The 19372-nt window shown below is 37.3% G+C and overlaps 1 protein-coding gene across 1 annotated transcript in view; it reads right to left on the reverse strand.

Annotated features, from left to right (window-relative positions):
* Positions 1-17750, reverse strand: part of CCDC30 (coiled-coil domain containing 30) — a 110987-nt gene extending 93237 nt beyond the window's left edge. Inside the window, exons 1-3 of the mRNA XM_047082363.1 lie at positions 17588-17750; positions 7599-7670; positions 896-1011 (exon numbers count right to left, since the gene is read on the reverse strand). Coding sequence (XP_046938319.1) covers positions 896-1011; positions 7599-7670; positions 17588-17657 — 258 coding nt within the window. The 5' untranslated portion in view covers positions 17658-17750. The remainder of the gene's footprint in view (positions 1-895; positions 1012-7598; positions 7671-17587) is intronic.
* Between the last annotated feature and the right edge of the window lie 1622 nt (positions 17751-19372).

The following is a 19372-nucleotide window of genomic DNA, read 5'->3' on the forward strand; positions in this document are numbered from 1 at the left end:
CACAAGGGCTCCAATTTCTCCATATTACTGTCAACATTTTTTTTTTCTGTTGTTTTGATAATAGCCATCCTCTTGGGTATTTATTCATTCTTGCAACAAAATTACTTGAGCACTTAGTTTATGTGGGCTGTTGTGTGAGACACTAGAGATATGACTGTAAAATGAATATAAACTAAAATTGAAGAGACATATATCCAGAACTTACAAGTCCATATTAAAAATCAATAAATACAGGGGTGCCTGGGTGGCTCAGTAGGTTGAGCATCCAACTTCAGCTCAGGTCATGATCTCACAGTCGGTGAGTTTGAGCCCTTCATTGGGCTCTGTGCTGACAGCTCAGAGCCTGGAGCCTGTTTCAGATTCTGTGTCTCCCTCTCTCTCTGCCCCTCCCCCACTCACGCTCTGTCTCTGTCTCTCTCAAAAATAAATAAACATTAAAAAAACTAAAAATTAAAAAAATCAATACATTACTAAAAAGAAATAATTCAACAATGTGGCACAACTCAAATTTATCCAATATAATAGAATAATAATTTCTATTTGCTAAATTAAGTGTAAACTGATATTTAAATCCTTATTAAAAAGGTCCTAAACTGACATAAGAGCAGTAACATTACTGTTTAGCACAGGCAGCTAAAATGTATAAAATATAAATACTGATAGGTCATCTAAGTCACAGTATGGCATCTATCTGGGATGCTATAGCTGCCAGTATCAGTCCTCATTAATGACTATATATATATATATATATATATGTGTATATATATATATATATATATATATATATATACAATCATATATATAGGTAATACATATCTATGTTGCTCTAGCTGCTGATTGTTATTTTATACACATTTAAATAAATTCTAAGAACAAATGACATTCAACAACTTACTACTTCTCCAAGCACTTTTTTTTCTGAGTCAAGTGATCGAACCCGATTTCTTAAAGCCAGAATTTCTTCATCCAGTCTCTGATTACGTTCCTTTGCTCTCTGTAGGTCAATTGAATCTAAAACAGAGAAAAGAACACAGTTTTTTTTGTTTCTCACACCAGACTAATGAGCTGGATATTTTAAACTTTTTTTTTTAATGTTTATTTATTTTTGAGACAGAGAGAGACAGAGCATGAACAGGGGAGGGTCAGAGAGAGAGGGAGACACAGAATCTGAAGCAGGCTCCAGGCTCTGAGCTGTCAGCACAGAGCCCGACGCGGGGCTCGAACTCACAGACGGTAAGATCATGACCTGAGCCGAAGTCGGATGCTTGACCAAATGAGCCACCCAGGCGCCCCAGAGCTGGATATTTTGAGGATAGGGTTTTTGGCACTAGAGGCTCTTGGAGGAGATGTACTTTTATTTATTTATTTTTTTCAATGTTTATTTATTTTTGGGACAGAGAGAGACAGAGCATGAACGGGGGAGGGGCAGAGAGAGAGGGAGACACAGAATCGGAAACAGGCTCCAGGCTCTGAGCCATCAGCCCAGAGCCTGACGCGGGGCTGGAACTCACGGACCGCGAGATCGTGACCTGGCTGAAGTCGGACGCTCAACCGACTGCGCCACCCAGGCGCCCCTGGAGATGTACTTTTAAAGCAGTGGAGCCTACCTCCTAGAAGTTCAGCAGCAGAGAAAATTATCTTCCTACTTGCTTGTGGTCCTATCTCTCATACATACCACATACACTCCTAGACACTTCTATTCAGCAACGGTAGGGCCCCACAGACAACAAATGGTGAGCCACGAGCAGTGAATGGACAAATTTTCTAAGCTAAATCAAGTTAATGTATCAAAACCATCTTTCTGCCTGCACCACAGCCCAAAAAATGGTAGTCCACTCTAAGACCTGCTCTTTCCAGGGTTCATCAGTTTCTGTATTATTGCAAACTTGCTATGGGAAACTGTCCTGAATTTGTAGCTGTTTCTTTTTAGCCATTTCCACATATATTTCTCTTATTTTTCTTCTTCTGCTTAAAAGTCTCCTTTGTTGGGACACCTGGGTGGCTCAGTTGGTTAAACGTCTGACTCTTGATTTCGGCTCAGGTCATGATCTCACAGTCTGTGAGTTCGAGCTCCACATAGGGCTCTGGCTCTGTGCTGGTGGTATGGAGCCTGCATGGGATTCTCTCTCCTTCCTTTTCTGCCACTCCCTTGGCTTGTGCTTCCTCTCTCTCTCTCTCTCTCTCTCTCTCTCTCTCTCACACACACACACACACACACAAATAAAATAAATAAACTTAAAAAAGTCTCCTTTGTTTTCCCTCTTTATCACCTGTTTTGTATTAATTATTCCTTGTATTTTTCCTTTCTTCCTTTTTTCCCCCTTGCTTCCTTTTCCTTTCCCCCTCTTAGCATGTAATTTTTTTAATTTGAAAAGTGCTGAGCACACACCAAAAAGAAAAAAAAAATCATTCACAATCCCACCTTGTATATGTGTCAGTGGGTGGGTGCATATATACAGAGACAGAGACATTTGTTTTCTGGCTTGTGCAATTTTTCAAAGATTTAAATGATGCTACACAATCTGTCTGCAACTTTACCATATCGATGTGTGGGTTTTGTTGTTGTTGTTGTTTTGTATCATGGATGTCTTTACAGGACTGTCCTTACAAAGTCATTTTCCATTTCTCATTTGGAACTACTTTTAAATTAGTTTTACTGGTTCTTGGTTTTCATACAAATGGATTCTTAATATACATATTTTGTGTGTGTGAGGCTTCTTTCACTCAATATATATTTTGGGTATGCAGCTGTGTCATATCAGTAATTTATTCCTGTCTACTTTAGTCCATCTTATTCATACATCACTTACTAATCTACTGGTCTCAACGCATCCTCTCATTTTATTCTGCCCAGTGCGTTCATTTCCCCTACTGATGAAGATTCAGGTGTGTTGCCAATGACTTGCTCTTATAAACAATTCTAAAATCATTATCCTTTTTCATCAGTCTTTAGGTACTTATGACATTACTTCCAAAAAACAAATCCCCAGAAATTGGACCACTGGATCAGCTGATATGTGCATTTAGGAAATGTAATAGATACTGCCAAAACAAATCTTCAAAAAGATTGTACAAAGTTACATTCTGTACAATGACACTCCCCATTTGTCCACACTGGAGGTTACCAGAATTTTAGTTTTCATAAATCTTAAAAATGCAGTTAAATTATGGCTTGTTTTAAATGCAATATTGTTTTGCTGATCACAAATGGAATATAGGCTTTTAGTTAAACAAACAATGTTATGTTCAAACTGAATATTCTCATCTAACCCTTATTCACCACCCTCACCCAAAATAATATTAATACTTAGTAAATACTCTTCAAAAGATTCTATATACACATTCTAACATACAGACGAGGGTTTTATTAAAAATATTTAACAACTCTTAAAGCATGGACCTTCACCTGTAAGAATGAGCTCAGGAGGAAAATTCTAGAGAACTGTCAAGTATTATTCCTTTAGCGCCTGGGAAGACAGGGGCTGGAAGGAGCTGGGATAGTGGGGTACGTGGTAGACAGTTGAAACACTCAGTGCAGTAGGTATTTACAACTTACGCAAAATTATTCCGGTGTCTTCACGACTCTACTGCCCCACATTAATGTGTACCACTTCATCAAAGTCCTGTGGGCACACACACACATACACCCAGACCCCCAAAATAAAAGCCAAAATAACACTGTCCCGCATATAGTACTGTACAACTTGCTTTTTTCACCTGATAACATATCACGGACATCTATTTGTGTCATGCACATACATCTATGTCATTCTTATGAATAGATGCACAGCCACTTATTTGGCCAATTCATTGTGGAGAAACACAACTACTCCCAAAGTTACTTCTTACTCTCCATACTTTCACAAGTTCTTCTATAGTCATCAGGGATACTGTAATATTTCCGCCTGGTTTTTGTTATCAGGGTAATGCTGCCCATATGGAAAGTATTCTGTCTTCTTCAATTTTCTGGAAGAATTTATGTAAAATTGGTATTGTTTATTCTTTAAAAGTTTTTTAGAATTCACTAGTGAAGATATCTGAACTCAGTTTTCTTCATGAGGAAGATTTTTTTTTTCAATATATGAAATTTATTGCCAAATTGGTTTCCATACAACACCCAGTGCTCATCCCAAAAGGTGCCCTCCTCAATACCCATCACCCACCCGCCCCTCCCTCCCACCCCCCATCAGCCCTCAGTTTGTTCTCAGTTTTTAAGAGTCTCTTATGCTTTGGCTCTCTCCCACTCTAACCTCTTTTTTTTTTCCTTCCCCTCCCCCATGGGTTCCTGTTAAGTTTCTCAGGATCCACAAAAGAGTGAAACCATATGGTATCTGTCTTTCTCTGGATGGCTTATTTCACTTAGCAGCACACTCTCCAGTTCCATCCACATTGCTACAAAGGGCCATATTTCATTCTTTCTCATTGCCACGTAGTACTCCATTGTGTATATAAACCACAATTTCTTTATCCATTCATCAGTTGATGGACATTTAGGCTCTTTCCATAATTTGGCTATTGTTGAGAGTGCTGCTATAAACATTGGGGTACAAGGGCCCCTATTCATCAGTACTCCTGTATCCCTTGGTAAATTCCTAGCGGTGCTATTGCTGGGTCATAGGGTAGGTCTATTTTTAATTTTCTGAGGAACCTCCACACTGTTTTCCAGAGTGGCTGCAACCAATTTGCATTCCCACCAACAGTGCAAGAGGGTTTCCGTTTCTCCACATCCTCTCCAGCATCTATAGTCTCCTGATTTGTTCATTTTGGCGACTCTGACTGGCGTGAGGTGATATCTGAGTGTGGTTTTGATTTGTATTTCCCTGATAAGGAGCGACGTTGAGCATCTTTTCATGTGCCTGTTGGCCATCTGGATGTCTTCTTTAGAGAAGTGTCTATTCATGTTTTCTGCCCATTTCTTCACTGGGTTATTTGTTTTTCAGGTGTGGAGTTTGGTGAGCTCTTTATAGATTTTGGATACTAGCCCTTTGTCCGATATGTCATTTGCAAATATCTTTTCCCATTCCGTTGGTTGCCTTTTAGTTTTGTTGGTTGTTTCCTTTGCTGTGCAGAAGCTTTTTATCTTCATAAGGTCCCAGTAATTCATTTTTGCTTTTAATTCCCTTGCCTTTGGGGATGTGTCGAGTAAGAGATTGCTACGGCTGAGGTCAGAGAGGTCTTTTCCTGCTTTCTCCTCTAGAGTTTTGATGGTTTCCTGTCTCACATTCAGGTCCTTTATCCATTTTGAGTTTATTTTTGTGGATGGTGTGAGAAAGTGGTCTAGTTTCAACCTTCTGCATGTTGCTGTCCAGTTTTCCCAGCACCATTTGTTAAAGAGACTGTCTTTTTTCCATTGGATGTTCTTTCCTGCTTTGTCAAAGATTAGTTGGCCATACATTTGTGGGTCTAGTTCTGGGGTTTCTATTCTATTCCATTGGTCTATGTGTCTGTTTTTGTGCCAATACCATGCTGTCTTGATGATTACAGCTTTGTAGTAGAGGCTAAGGTCTGGGATTGTGATGCCTCCTGCTTTGGTCTTCTTCTTCAAAATTACTTTGGCTATTCGGGGCCTTTTGTGGTTCCATATGAATTTTAGGATTGCTTGTTCTAGTTTTGAGAAGAATGCTGGTGCAATTTTGATTGGGATTGCATTAAATGTGTAGATAGCTTTGGGTAGTATTGACATTTTGACAATATTTATTCTTCCAATCCATGAGCAGGGAATGTCTTTCCATTTCTTTATATCTTCTTCAATTACCTTCATAAGCTTTCTATAGTTTTCAGCATACAGATCTTTTACATCTTTGGTTAGATTTATTCCTAGGTATTTTATGCTTCTTGGTGCAATTATGATATTTGGAGATTTTTTAAACATACTTCTGTTATTGTTTTTTGGTTTAATTCTATTATGGTCAGAGAACATAATTTGTGATTTCAGTTCTTCCACAAAAATGTATTTTATGGCTCAGTATGGTCTCTCCTTGTGAACATTCCATGTATACTTGAAAAGAATGTGTCATCTGGTGGAGTTTGCTATAATTATCAATTATAGAAATTATCAAACATTTCCATAATTATCAATTTCTATAATTATCATGTTGGCTGGTAGTGTTCTTAAGTCTTCCATATCTTTACTGATTTTGTTTTATTGTTCTATCAATTACTAAGGAGGCTGTGTTTATAACTGTATCACATACTTTTGAAAAGGAGGGTTAACAATCCTGATCACCAATTACAATGTAAGGGTTCTTTTCTCCTATACATCCAAGCAATTATTGGATACCAGCCAGGCATCCTATAATTCCACTCAATTCTGACACTATCTAGCTGGAGATAACATCAGATTGCACAGGTTAAGGGTTCAGTCCCACAAGAATGTTCGCCACTTCAGATGCCAATGGCAAGCTCATGTTGTTATGTGTGCTTCTGACTGACTGGTTATAAATCAGAGGTTGCCACGACCCCCATATTGGTCTGATTACTTTGTTAGAGTGGCTCACAGAATTCAGAGAAACATTTTACTCACTAGATTGCCAGTTTATTATAAAAAGATATAACTCAAGAATAGCCAGATAGAAGAAATGCACAGGGCAAAGTATGAGTAAAGGGGTGAGGAGTTTTCATGTCCTCTCTGTGGACACCACTCTCCCCAAATCTCCATGTGTTCACTGACCAGAAGCTCTCCAGACCCTGTCCTTTGGGGTTTTTATAAAGGCTTCATTCATAGGCATGAGTAATTAAATCCATTGGCCACTGGTGACTAAACTCAGTCTCCAGCCCTGTCCCCTTCCAGCATTGGTAAACCAGGGGCTTTCCAAGAGTCCTCATTAACAAATTTCCACATGGGAAATTTGCAGGGTTTTAGAAGCTTGGTGTCAGAAACAGGGCCAAAGACTAAATATAAATTTCTTATTATAAGTCACAGTATCACTGCATAAGCTCAATTTTAGAATTATTTAAAACTGGTAACATGTTTTTAATTATTTTTGTAGTTGCTAACCATTACAACACTCAACTTTTGTTGTATTATTTATAGTTGGTAGCATTTTTACAGTCAAGCCAGGGACAGGTTAACTAATTCACCATGGATTCCAAACCTATTGGCTTCCCAGTGAACACGTGTGTGTGAAGTATTGTTAAATTCATCATAAGGTGTCTTGATGTCAGGGGCAAAATAGGTATTATTTGTGTTGACCACAGGTTTTGGAGTCAGATACATGAGTATCTGACTAACCCAGATACATGGGTTCTAATACTCACTCTGCATTACTTAATTCATTAATACTTAATGTAGCTATTGGATAACTCACTTAACCTTCCATAACTCAGTTTTTTTTGTATTTGAAATGGGAATAATAATACTACTTGGAAGGGTTGTGAGGATTAGAGTTCATGCATATAAAGTGCCTGGGAGAATACCTGTTACTTAGTAAGCAGTAAGTGATAGTAGTAGTAATAGTAGAAATAAGTAGTAACAATGGCAATAGTGCTTTATTAGTATTATTATTAAAGATATTATTATATTAAAACATATTTAATACACATTAAATTATTGTTTAATGTATTATTAAACATTATATCTACTAACATGCATGACTCACCATTCTCTTTCAGCTTTATCAAATTTTCTTTCAAGTGTTCTATTTCTAGTTGAGCCTTCTTAAGTGCAGAGTCTAAAGAAAAAAGAAACAAAATATTTCTGTAAGGAGTGAATGGTTAGTGTAATGATCAAATCTGAAGTGTTCTCCTGTTTTGGAACACTCTATTTCTGCTGATTTTCCTTTAAGTTTCTGCATAAATGTCACCTCCAGGAAGCTTTTCCAGACTCCTTTTAGTGTTCCTGCTGCACCTTATTATTATTCCTGATTATCTGATCTGATAATATTTCTGTTTCCCTAACTAGATTCCATGCCGAAGAGTTTGGGACTACTATAAACAAATAGAAAAAAAGCTAAACTTTTTAAGCATGGTACTATCAGCTTTAAAAAAAGAAAATTATACTCAGAAATATTAAAATTAGTTCCTGCAATTAGCAATATTTAGAATTTTACCAGTAGTTGCTAGAAATATCAAAACAACAGAATTTCAGGAAGTATCTTTTGATACTATTCAAGAATTATATGAAGATGGCAGAATGGTATAGGGCAAGAACATGGAGCATTGGAGTCAACCGGATTTGCGTTTTCTAATCCAGGTTTTATCATTTGGCCTCCTGGAGTCTAGTCATCACCAATGGTATGTCTGGTTGGCTTCCTATGTCAGGATGAAGAACCTCCGAGAGGTAAGAGACTAAGGTGAATCTTATGAGATCATTCCTAATCACAAGGTAAGTACATCAGCACAACCGTGCATGTCTCATTATTGATCCCAAAACGCTCAGTTCTTTGGAGTAAATCCTAGTCTAATCTACCAGATTCACCTAAAATTAGGTTCTGACCATAACAATACTATTACTGCCACTGCTACTGGCAACAGCAGTTACTAGTGTCAGATGTATTAACATTATAACAAACCTTCAGAGTAGATATTAGCATTCTCATTTTATAGATAAGATAAGGGAGGCTCAGAAGAATTAACCAACTTGCTCAATGTCACACAACAAGCAAATGGTAAATCTGAGATCTGAACTCAGGTCTGTTTGACTACACTGTGCTAGAGATGTAAGAATTACTCTGTTTTACTAAAACAATGATTTTCCTAAGTGTTCATCTATGGAAAGAGAGGGAGTAGAATGATAGCAGGTGGAAGGATGTTTCAGAGAGAGTGAAGAGCATAAATGAAAGAGAATGGGTAGGAGAGAACATTGAGTGTTCTGGGAACTATATGTAGTCTGATACTGCTTGGGCCTACAGAGCAAAGGATTAGGGGAAATGTGGGATATGAAGCTGGATAGATACGCAGGAGGCAAACCAGAAAAGCCTTAGAGAGCTCAGAATTTACTCTACACAATAAATTTTTTTATGGAAGCTTAAAGTACTGAGGAGGTAATTGAGAGGTTCTGTGAACATTAGATTTAATTTCCACTTAAAGAAAAAAAAAACCTATTTCTACAATAACACATACACCAAATATGTCATATACCAAAGTCAGATATATCAGAGACCACCAAATGCATGAACTCGTACTGCCAGGTTAGCATCTCCTGTCATGTCCACACAGATATTTGAAAATCATAGCTCTCTCTCAGAGCATTTAAACTAGTAATATTTCTAAAACTGTGTTGGTTTTATGACCAAGTTTCTATGACCACTCTACTGTTTAACAGTTTTATTTTCTAAGTCTACTCCTTTTAGTGGTTGCCTGGGTATTTTTTTAAGAACTTTTTTTATTAAGGAAAATTTCCAACATATACAAAAGTAGATAGAACAGTTATGGAAACACCTATATCTATCATCCAGCTTTTTTTTTAAATCATCCAGCTTTTAACAATTATCAAGCCATGGCCAATCTTGTTTCATTTATATCCATAACTATTATACACTAGTTTTCTAATGCTATAAAGCAAATCACCACAACTCAGTGACTTAAAATGAGGGTACCTGGGTGGCTCAGTTGGTTGAGTGTCTAACTCTTGATTTTGGCTCATGTCATGATCTCAAGATTCGTGAGAGGCTGAAATCAAGGTATGAGCTGGGTATGAGCTGGGTGTGTTCATCTCTGAGGTATTGGGAAAGAATGCAGTTCCAAGCTCACTCAGGCTGCAGGCTGAATTCAGTCCCATGGTTGTAGGACTGAAGTCCCCATCTCCTTGCTAACTGTTAGCCTGGGAGGTCTATCAGCTTTTAGAAGCAACCAACATTCTTTGCCACGTGGTCTCTTCCATCTTCAAAGTCAGCAAAGGAGAATTTACCTCACATCAAATCCTTCTCACACTTTGAATATCTTCTTCAGGGAAAAGCCTAACCTCTTTTGAGGGCTCGTCTGATCAGGTCAGTCTCACGTAGGATAATCTCTCTTTCTTAAAGCCAATTGATTTGGGACCTTAACTACATCTGCAAAAGCTCTTCATAGCAGCATCTATATTGTAGTTGATTTTTGAATAACTTGGAAAAGGTATGTGTATACCAGGTGAGGCTCGTGGAGACCATCTTAGATTTCTATCTAATACACCTATTTCCACCAGTTCTTCTATTTTTAACAGCTTTATTGAGGTGCAATTTATATACCATAAAATTTGCCTTTTTAAAGTGTACTATTAAATGACTTTTAGGGGCGCCTGGGTGGCTCAGTCGGTTGGGCGGCCGACTTCGGCTCAGGTCACGATCTTGCGGTCCGTGAGTTCGAGCCCCGCATCGGGCTCTGTGCTGACAGCTCAGAGCCTGGAGCCTGCTTCTCTCTGACCCTCCCCTCTCTCTGACCCTCTCCCTCTCTCTGACCCTCTCTCTGACCCTCCCTCTCTCTGACCCTCCCCTGTTCATGCTCTGTTTCTCCCTGCCTCAAAAATAAATGAACGTTAAAAAAAATTTAAAACAAAATGACTTTTAGTATATTTACATTTGTGAAACCCACCACAATCTGATTTTAGAACATTTCTATCACCCCATTGAGAAACCTCATGCCCATTTAGTTAACCCTAATTCCCACTCTTAGCCCTGGGCAACCATTAATCTACTTTGCCTTTTCTGGACACTTCATATAAATATAACCATACAATATGTGACCTTTTGCATCTGACTTCTTTACTTAGCATTATGTTTTTGAGATTCATCCATGTTGTAGCAAGCGTTAAGTATTTGGTTTTTACAGGTACATTGTCTTCCATTGCATGAGTGTTTGGAGTCCCCTAAATCACTCCCAGGTTCGGTGACTCTTAGGACTTGCCTCACTGGACTAAAGATATACTAATAGTCACAGCTGATACTTACTACAACAAAAGGATACAAAGCAAAATCAGCAAAGATAAAAGGTGCATGGGGCAAAGGCCAGAGGAAATCAGGCTCCAGCTTCCCAGAGTCTTCTCCAGTGGAGTCACACAGGGTGTGGTTAATTTCTCCAGCAACAAACTGATCATACATGTGAAGTATCTTCTATCAGGGGAGTTCATTAGAGATTCAGTGCCCAAGGTTTTTGTTTGGGGCTAGCTAGTCACATATATACCACTTCTGCCCACCAGGTACCAAAATTCCAGATTCTCAGAAGGAAGGCAGGTATTGAGCACTGTGATACTGCAATTTGTGATTAGAAATATACATTTGACCTTATCTTCAACCCATTTCTGGCACAGAGATCCTAAAACCCTTGGAATTTCCTAAGTGATGAGAGCGATAAAGCCATCTTATGTTAATGAGGTGACTTTTGGCCAGCAATTAACAACAGGGGCTGGTTTCCAGGAGAACCAACCATGGGATTAGAGGTCCTATCCTCTGACCTCCAGGGACAGGAGAGGAGCAAGAGGTTGAATCAATTACCAATAGCCAATGATTTAATCAACATGCCTCTAGTGAAACCTCTGTAAAAACCCAGAAGGAGAGGGTTTGGAGAGCTTCTGGGTTGCTGAACACATGGAGGTTTGGGGAGGATGGTGTAGTCAGAGAGGACACGGAAGCTCTGCACCCCATCCCCATACTTTGCCCTATGCATTTCTTCCATCCGGCTATTCCTAAGTTATATTCTTTCATAATAAACCAGTAATCTAGCAAATTAAATATTTCTCTGGGTTCTATGAGCCACTCAAGCAAATTCATCAAACCCAAGGAGGGGGTAATTGGAAATTCCAATCTATAGCCAGTTGGTCAGAAGCACAGGTGATACCCTAGGCTTGCAACTGGCATCTGAAGGAGGGGAGCAGTCTTACAAGACTGAGCCTTAGCCTGTACAATCTGACACTATCTTCAGGTAGACAGCGTCAGAATTAAAGGTAAATAGTGTCAGAATTAAGTGGAAACGTAGGACACCCAAATGATGTCCAAGAATTGCTTGGTGGTGTGAGAGAAACACCCCTCTCCCACCTTGAAATTGTATCCTGGGACCCTATATAAGTATAAACCACACTGTTTGCACAAACAGTTTAGGCACAGTGAGCCCCTATTATCAGTTAGGGAATGGTGGGAACACTCCCAAAATCCAAGTTCCCAGATGCTAGTCAAGGGCTGACCTCACAAGCATGCCTTTCTAAGGACAGCAGTGTCAGGTCTCTGTTAACTATTTCCTACACATAATTACTGTATCACATTTTGTTTATCCATTCATCCAATGAGAGACATTTGGGTCACTTCTATCTTTTGGCTATTGTAAATAGTGCTCTGAACATTCGCACGCACATTTCTCTTGGGTAGATACCTAAGAGTTAAATTGATGGGCCACATGATAATTCTACATCTAACATCTTGAGAAACTGTCAAATTATTTTCCAGTGTCTGCACCATTTTACATTCCCGTCAGTAATATATGAAGGTTCTAATCTTTCCACATCCTTACCAACACTTGTCATGCTTTGTTTTGTTTTGTTTTTGTTTGTTTTTGGTTTTTTATAGCCATTCTAGTGTGTGTGTACTGGTATCTCATTGTGGTTTTAATTTGCACTTCCCTCGTGACTAATGATGTTGAGCATCTTTTCATATATCTTCTCCAGAGAAATGTCTACCCAAATATTTTGCTCATTTTTAAATCAAGCTTTCTTTTACTATTATCAGAATTCTTTACATATTCTAAATATAAGTCCTGTATCAAACATGATTTGCAAACATTTTCTTCTAGCCTGTGAGTTGTCTTTTTCACTTTCTTGATGTTGGTTGTTTTTTTTTCTTTTGATATTGCAAGTGGTAATTTTTATTTCATTTCTCAATAGTTCTTTTTTTTAAAGATTTTAAGTAATCTACACCCAACATGGGGCTCGAACCCACAACCCCAAGATCAAAAATCGACTGAATCAGCCAGGCACCCCTCAATAGTTTCTTGATAGCATATAGAAATACAATTGTTTTCCTTTTATGATTTAATGAGTCACGTAATTATTCATCTATCTGTAAATATTAGATTCATGACAATAATATCATTATTTATTTGTGTCACTATTAATATAAAACAAATCCAAAAAACTGATGAATGGAAATAGTCACATCTGATTGGGACATTCAGATGTTGTTTTGTTTTGTTTTGTTTTTTTAAAGATTTTATTTCTTAAGGGGTTCCTGGGTGGCTCAGTTGGTTAAGTGTCTGACTCTTGATTTTGGGTAAGGTCATGATCTCGTGGTTTGTGAGTTGGAGCCCTGTGTTGGGCTCCACGCTGAACACAGAGCCTGCTTGGGATTCTCTCTCACATTTTCTGTCCCTCCCATGCTCATGCTGTCTTTCTCTCTTTCTCAAAATAAATAAATAAAACTTTTAAAAAATTAAAAAATATATTTTATTCCTTAAGTAATCTCTATACCCAACATGGGACCTGAACTCACAACCCCAAGATCAAGAGTCACATGCTCTACTGACTGAGCCAGCCAAGTGTCCCTTGATGTTGCATTTTGAAGTATAGAAGTTTCAATTTGGGGGATACCTGGGTGGCTCAGTCAGTTAAGTGTCTGACTCTTGATTTTGGCTCAGATCATGATCTCACAGTTCATGGGATCAAGCCCCGCATTGGGCCCTGTGTTGACAGAGTAGAGCATGCTTAGGATTCTCTCTTAAAATAAATAAATAACTTAATTTGTAAAAAGTTTCAAATTTTGACTGACTCCAATTTATTAGTTTTTCTCTCACCACTTTTGCTTTTGGTGCTCTACTAAAATATCATTGCCTAATCCAAGATCATGAAGAGTTACTATGTTTTCTTCTAAGAGTTTTACAGTTTTAACTCTTATATTTAGCTTTGTGATCCATTTTGAGTTATTTTTTTTGTGTGGGTGTGGTACAGGGGTCTTTATAAAAGCAAATCCCAGACATATTGTTCAACCATAAATATTTCACTATATATCTCTAAAAGAAGTCTTTTTAAACATTCAATACACATGTGGTTAAGAAAATTTAGCAATTCCTTACATATCCAGTAAATATCCACATTTCCAATTTTTTTCACAAATGTTAAAAATTTGTTTCAATCAGTATCGAGTAAAGTCCACACATTATAACTGGTTAATAATTCCCTTAAATGAAAAAAAAATTCATCTTTTTCATATAATTTATTTATTGAAGAATACTATAAATATTTGACATTAATTCTTTTTTTATTCTTTTTTTTTTAATGCTTATTTATTTTTGAAAGAGAGATGAAGAGTCGAGAAGGGGAGGGGTAGAGAGATGGAGACACAGAATCTGAAGTGGGCTCCAGGCTCCGAGCTGTCAGCAGAGCCCAGAGCCTGACACGGGGCTCAAACCCACAAACCATGAGATCATGACCTGAGCCGAAGTCGGACACTTAACCGACTGAGACACCCAGGTGACCCTCTTTTTTTATTCTTGAAGAATATCTTTGTTATTGTCCAAAATTTTTAATTCCCATCCAAGGTTTTGGATGTGATATAGACAGAGGTAGAGATTAAGCTAAAATAGAGTCCTTCATTTAAGGGTCAATTTGGGGGCACCTGGGTGGCTCAGTCAGTTAAGCATCTTCTGACTTCAGGTCATGATCTCATGGCTCATGAGTTCAAGCCCCTTTTCAGGCTCTGTGCTGACAGCTCAGAGCCAGGAGCCTGCTTCAGATTCTGTGCCTCCCTCTCTCTCTGACCCTCCCCAACTCACACTCTGTCTCTGTCTCTCTCTCTCAAAACTAAATAAACTTAAAAAAAAATTTTTTTTTTTGAAGAGTCAGTTTGGGGGCACCTGGGTGGCTCAGTTTTAAGCATCTGACTTTGGGTGAACATAAGCCCCACTTCAGGTAAAACTGGAGCCCTGAATCAGGTGAGCCCCACTTCTCTCTGTCTCCATCTCTCTGTCCCTTGCTCACTTGCGCCCTCTCTCTCTCAAAAAAAAAAAAACAAAACAACAACAACAACAAAAAAGGGTGTTGAAAGTAGACTGATACTTGGTAAACACTGTTGAATAACACATTTACCTAGGAATACATTCTGACTTGTAAACCGATGACTCAAGAAGTTATATCTAGGGCACACTTTGGTACTACAGATATTTTATTTTAATTTTTTTGATACTACATATGTTTTTAAACTTTTATTTTTACATTTATTTATTTTTGAGGCACAGAGAGACACAGCACGAGTGGGGAGGGGCAGAGAGAGGAGACAGAATCCGAAACAGGCTCCAGGCTCTGAGCTGTCAGCACAGAGCCCGACGCAGGGCTCGAATTCACAAACCATGAGATCATGACCTGAGACGAAGTCGGATGCTCAGCCGACTGAGCCATCCAGGTGCCCCATGATACTACATATGTTTTTAAAGGACTTGCTAATTCAGCTTCCCAACAGCCCCCCAGTATACTTACTGTGGTGACAACTTTCAGTTAATAGTTTAGGATCTACCAGACCAACCAACTGCTGTTGGAACAGAGTGCCATGTGATTGAGTTCTGTTGTGTCCAAATGTGACTAAAAGGAATGGGTGTCCTGCTTTTCCTTTTTCCTTCTGTATTGCAAGCAGCAAAGACTGCTTCTCATCATACTCACATAGCCGAATTTCTTTTCAAAATTTTTTTAAAATTGGGTTTCTAACTTGCATCCAGTAAAATTCACCCTTATCGGTGTATGGTTCAGTGAATTTTAACAAAAATATATAATGGTGTATATACCCTATTAGGATATAGAAAAATTCCATATTCCAAAAATTTCATTTGTGTTCATTATTTAAAACACATACTTAACAAAATCTCAACCCTCCTGATATTGTTTTTAAACCCATGATCAGTTTGGCGGAATAATTACTGTTTTATACATTTAACGCTTTCAAGATATGATCCTAAAGAAACCTATATGCTGCATTTGAAAATCAACCTAATTTCATAATCATTGTAAATTATAATACAGAAAGGGGATAGTTTTAAAAGTTTAAACTTTATACTAAAATAAATTGTTGATAAAGCAAAGATTGAAATATAAACAATGAAACCATAAAAGCACAATAAAACACGATAGAGATGAACATTTCAATAATCTTATAGTGATATAGAAAAGGCTTTATGAGTGAAAACCTAGAAGCCATACAAAATAACTGTGTTAAACCTGACTTGATAAATATTAGCATTTTGATATAGCAAAAACTCCAACGTAACATTTAGAACCAATAAAAGGCTCATATCCAGAATACATAAAGAATTAACCAAAAAATTTTTTATTAAGTAATCTCAACACTCAGCATGGGGCTTGGACTCATGACCCTGAGATCAAGAGTTGCATGCTCTGCCAACTGGCTGACCCAGCCGACAGTCCCAAGGATATATAAAGAACTTTTACAAATTAGGGGCGCCTGGGTGGCTCAGTCGGTGGAGCATCCAACTCTTGATTTCGGCTCAGGTCACAATCTCACAGTTTCTGAGATAGAGCCCCTCGTTGGGCTCTGCACAGACAGCACAGAGCCTGCTTGGCATTCTCTCTCTCCCTCTCTCTGCTCCTCCCCTGCTCAATCTCTCTCTCCCTTTCTCTCTCTTTTTCTCCCTCTCTCTATCCCTCCCCCACTTGCACTCTCTCTTTCAAAAATAAGTAAACTTAAAAAAAAAGAAAAAAAATGAAATTTTACAAATTAATAAAAGATACCACCCAATAGAAAAATATACATGAGACTTGAGCAGGTACTTCACAAAATAGTATATTCAAATGAGCAACAACAACAATAACAACAAATAATGAGAGGGTTTTCAACTTCATTAGCCATTTGCGAAATGCAAATTAAAGCCATAACTAAATACCACTACCCACTCACCAGAAAAGGCAAAGTTAGTAAGATAGACAATATCAAGTACTCACAAAGTCTCACATACAAGTGAGGAGAGCTTAAATTAATACAACTATTTGGAAGACAGTATGGCAGCTATCTACCAAAGTAGAATCTACACATAACCCTTTGATCCAATAATTAGGTATATCACAAACAGAAATGTGTCGGTAAGTCCAAGAATATTCATAGCAGCACTATTCGTAATAGGCCACAAGTAGAAGCAATGTAAATATCCATCAACAGTAGAATGGCTAGATAAAGTAAACTGTAGTATATTTATTCAGTGGAATATTACACAACCAGCATAAGTGAATAAACTACGGCTACATGTAATGACATGAAGGAATCTCACAAACATAAGATTGAACAAGAGAAACAAACCCAATTTAAGAATGCGTATTGCCTGCAATCAAAACTCAGAAATAATGCTAAAAGTTACTTCTGAGTAAGATGTAGACCTAGAAGGAAGAAACAAAGGGGTTTTCTGGGAATTTGTTGCATGGCATGGTGTAAACTTGGGACTTAAGCATTTTGGTAGGTAGGTTATGCTTATGCTTCAGTAAAACATTTCTGGACACTGGAGAAAAAGAAGCTGTTTATCAAACTGAGATTTTTTTCCCTCAATGTACTCAAATCCTATCCTGAGAAAATGTCAATTTAATATATATAATATATAATATTATATACAATATAATACATAATATAATATATAATGTATCATATATAATATATAATTAAAACATGGTCAGAAATGTTCCTCTGTAACCACAACTTACCTAATTTACTCTGTTCTTTCTCCTTCCCTTGTAGCTCATCAGTGAGCCTTCGGATTTCTTCTTGGGCCATCCTTAACCTCTCTGCTACTTGTTCTGCATTTCTCTCTAGGCAGTTTTGTGATGTTTTATCTTTTTCCAGGTCTTCATTATGGGACTGAAATAAAACTATTTTTAGTCATAAAACAAAAATTAAATGTACTCTTTTAACACTGTACTATTTCCTACAAGCGTTTGAAAGCTAATAAAGGAAAGTAGCAAACAGTATTTCATTTATATGTATTTCTTTTATTAAGTTAAACCATATAAAGTTGGTGATATTTAATCTTTTTCCACTATAAACGTACAACTTCATATAGTTCAACCTAATCTAAGAGATTATTATTTAAATTATATAATTTATACATATAATTATATTAAATTAAATATATAATTTAAATTATTGAATTATAAAAAATAGAAACTTTATCATAAAAGTGAGTATCATCTGGAAAAAAGAGAGAAAGTCATCCTCATGTATACAGTCCATTAAATACAGTTTATAAAATTCATTCACATAACGTATTTCATTTAATTTCAAAATATGCACACACTCAAATCATGTTTACAGCTCCAGCTCCTTTTTTGCAATTGTTTTCAAAGCATTTAAAAGCTAAGAAATTCAGTCTCAATTATACCTTGCTCTTTATTTTTATTTTTATTTATCTTGAGAGAGAAACAGAGAGCAAGCAGGGGAAAGGCAGAGAGAGAGGGAGACAGAATCCCAGGTAGGCTCTATGCTGTCAGCACAGAGCATGATACAAGGCTTGAACTCACAAACCATGAGATCATGACCTGAGCCAAAATCAAGAGTTGGATGCTTAACCAACTGAGCCACCCAGGTGCCCCTGTAATTATTGTCAAAGCATTTTAAGAGCTAAGAAATTCAATCTCAATTATACCTTGCTTTTGATCCCCACATATGTATTAATTTATATAGTCATTATACAAATTTTTCTAAAAGATAAGAAGACAACCAAAATATCATATACATAACAAAACTACTAGTGTATCGGTATATATCCTTGCAATATTTTTTATTTATAGACAGTTTTTACATAGCCATAATCCCAATCTATGTACATGTTTCTGTCTGGCTTTTTCATTTAACATTGCATGAGAAACATTTTCCCACATAACAGCGCCGATTTTGTAACAATAATTTTTAAAGTCTATATAATGTTCCAGAGTGGGTGCAACATGATTTATATAATCACTTAAGCATTTGGTAGTTTCCAAATTTTTGCTATTTAACACAACACTATGAGGGGTGCCTGAGTGGCTTAGTTGGTTGAGTGACAGACTCTTGATTTCAGCTGGGGTCATGATCTCAGGGTTGCGCTGAGCGCAGAACCTGCTTAAGATTCTCTCTCTCCTTCCCGCTTGTGCACGTGCATGTGCACACGCTCTCTTTCTCTCTCTCTCTCTCTCTCAAAAAAAAAAAAAAATCAAAAAACAAAACAAAACAACCTGCTATGATATACAGTTTCATCCATATATATTTATCTTGGGTTACTTCCTGTGGTTAAATTCCCAGCAAATACTTTATTCACTGGATTTAGTGCTTAATAACATTTCCTCAGATCAAAAAATTTAATTCTATGAAGAGAATTGATTCTATTTAAAACAATGTGCTATATATTAAAGGACTACCCACAAAAAGGGCTCCAAACATATTTGGGAAGAAGTATGTATTATCCCAAAGTGATTTTTCAAGGGATATAACACACGCTGTTTAAATTTTGATAC

The sequence above is a fragment of the Lynx rufus genome, unplaced genomic scaffold (genome assembly GCF_022079265.1).
Source record: "Lynx rufus isolate CCGP_SWC_20201006 ecotype Redwood Valley unplaced genomic scaffold, mLynRuf1.p SCAF_2, whole genome shotgun sequence".
Taxonomy (NCBI): domain Eukaryota; kingdom Metazoa; phylum Chordata; class Mammalia; order Carnivora; family Felidae; genus Lynx; species Lynx rufus.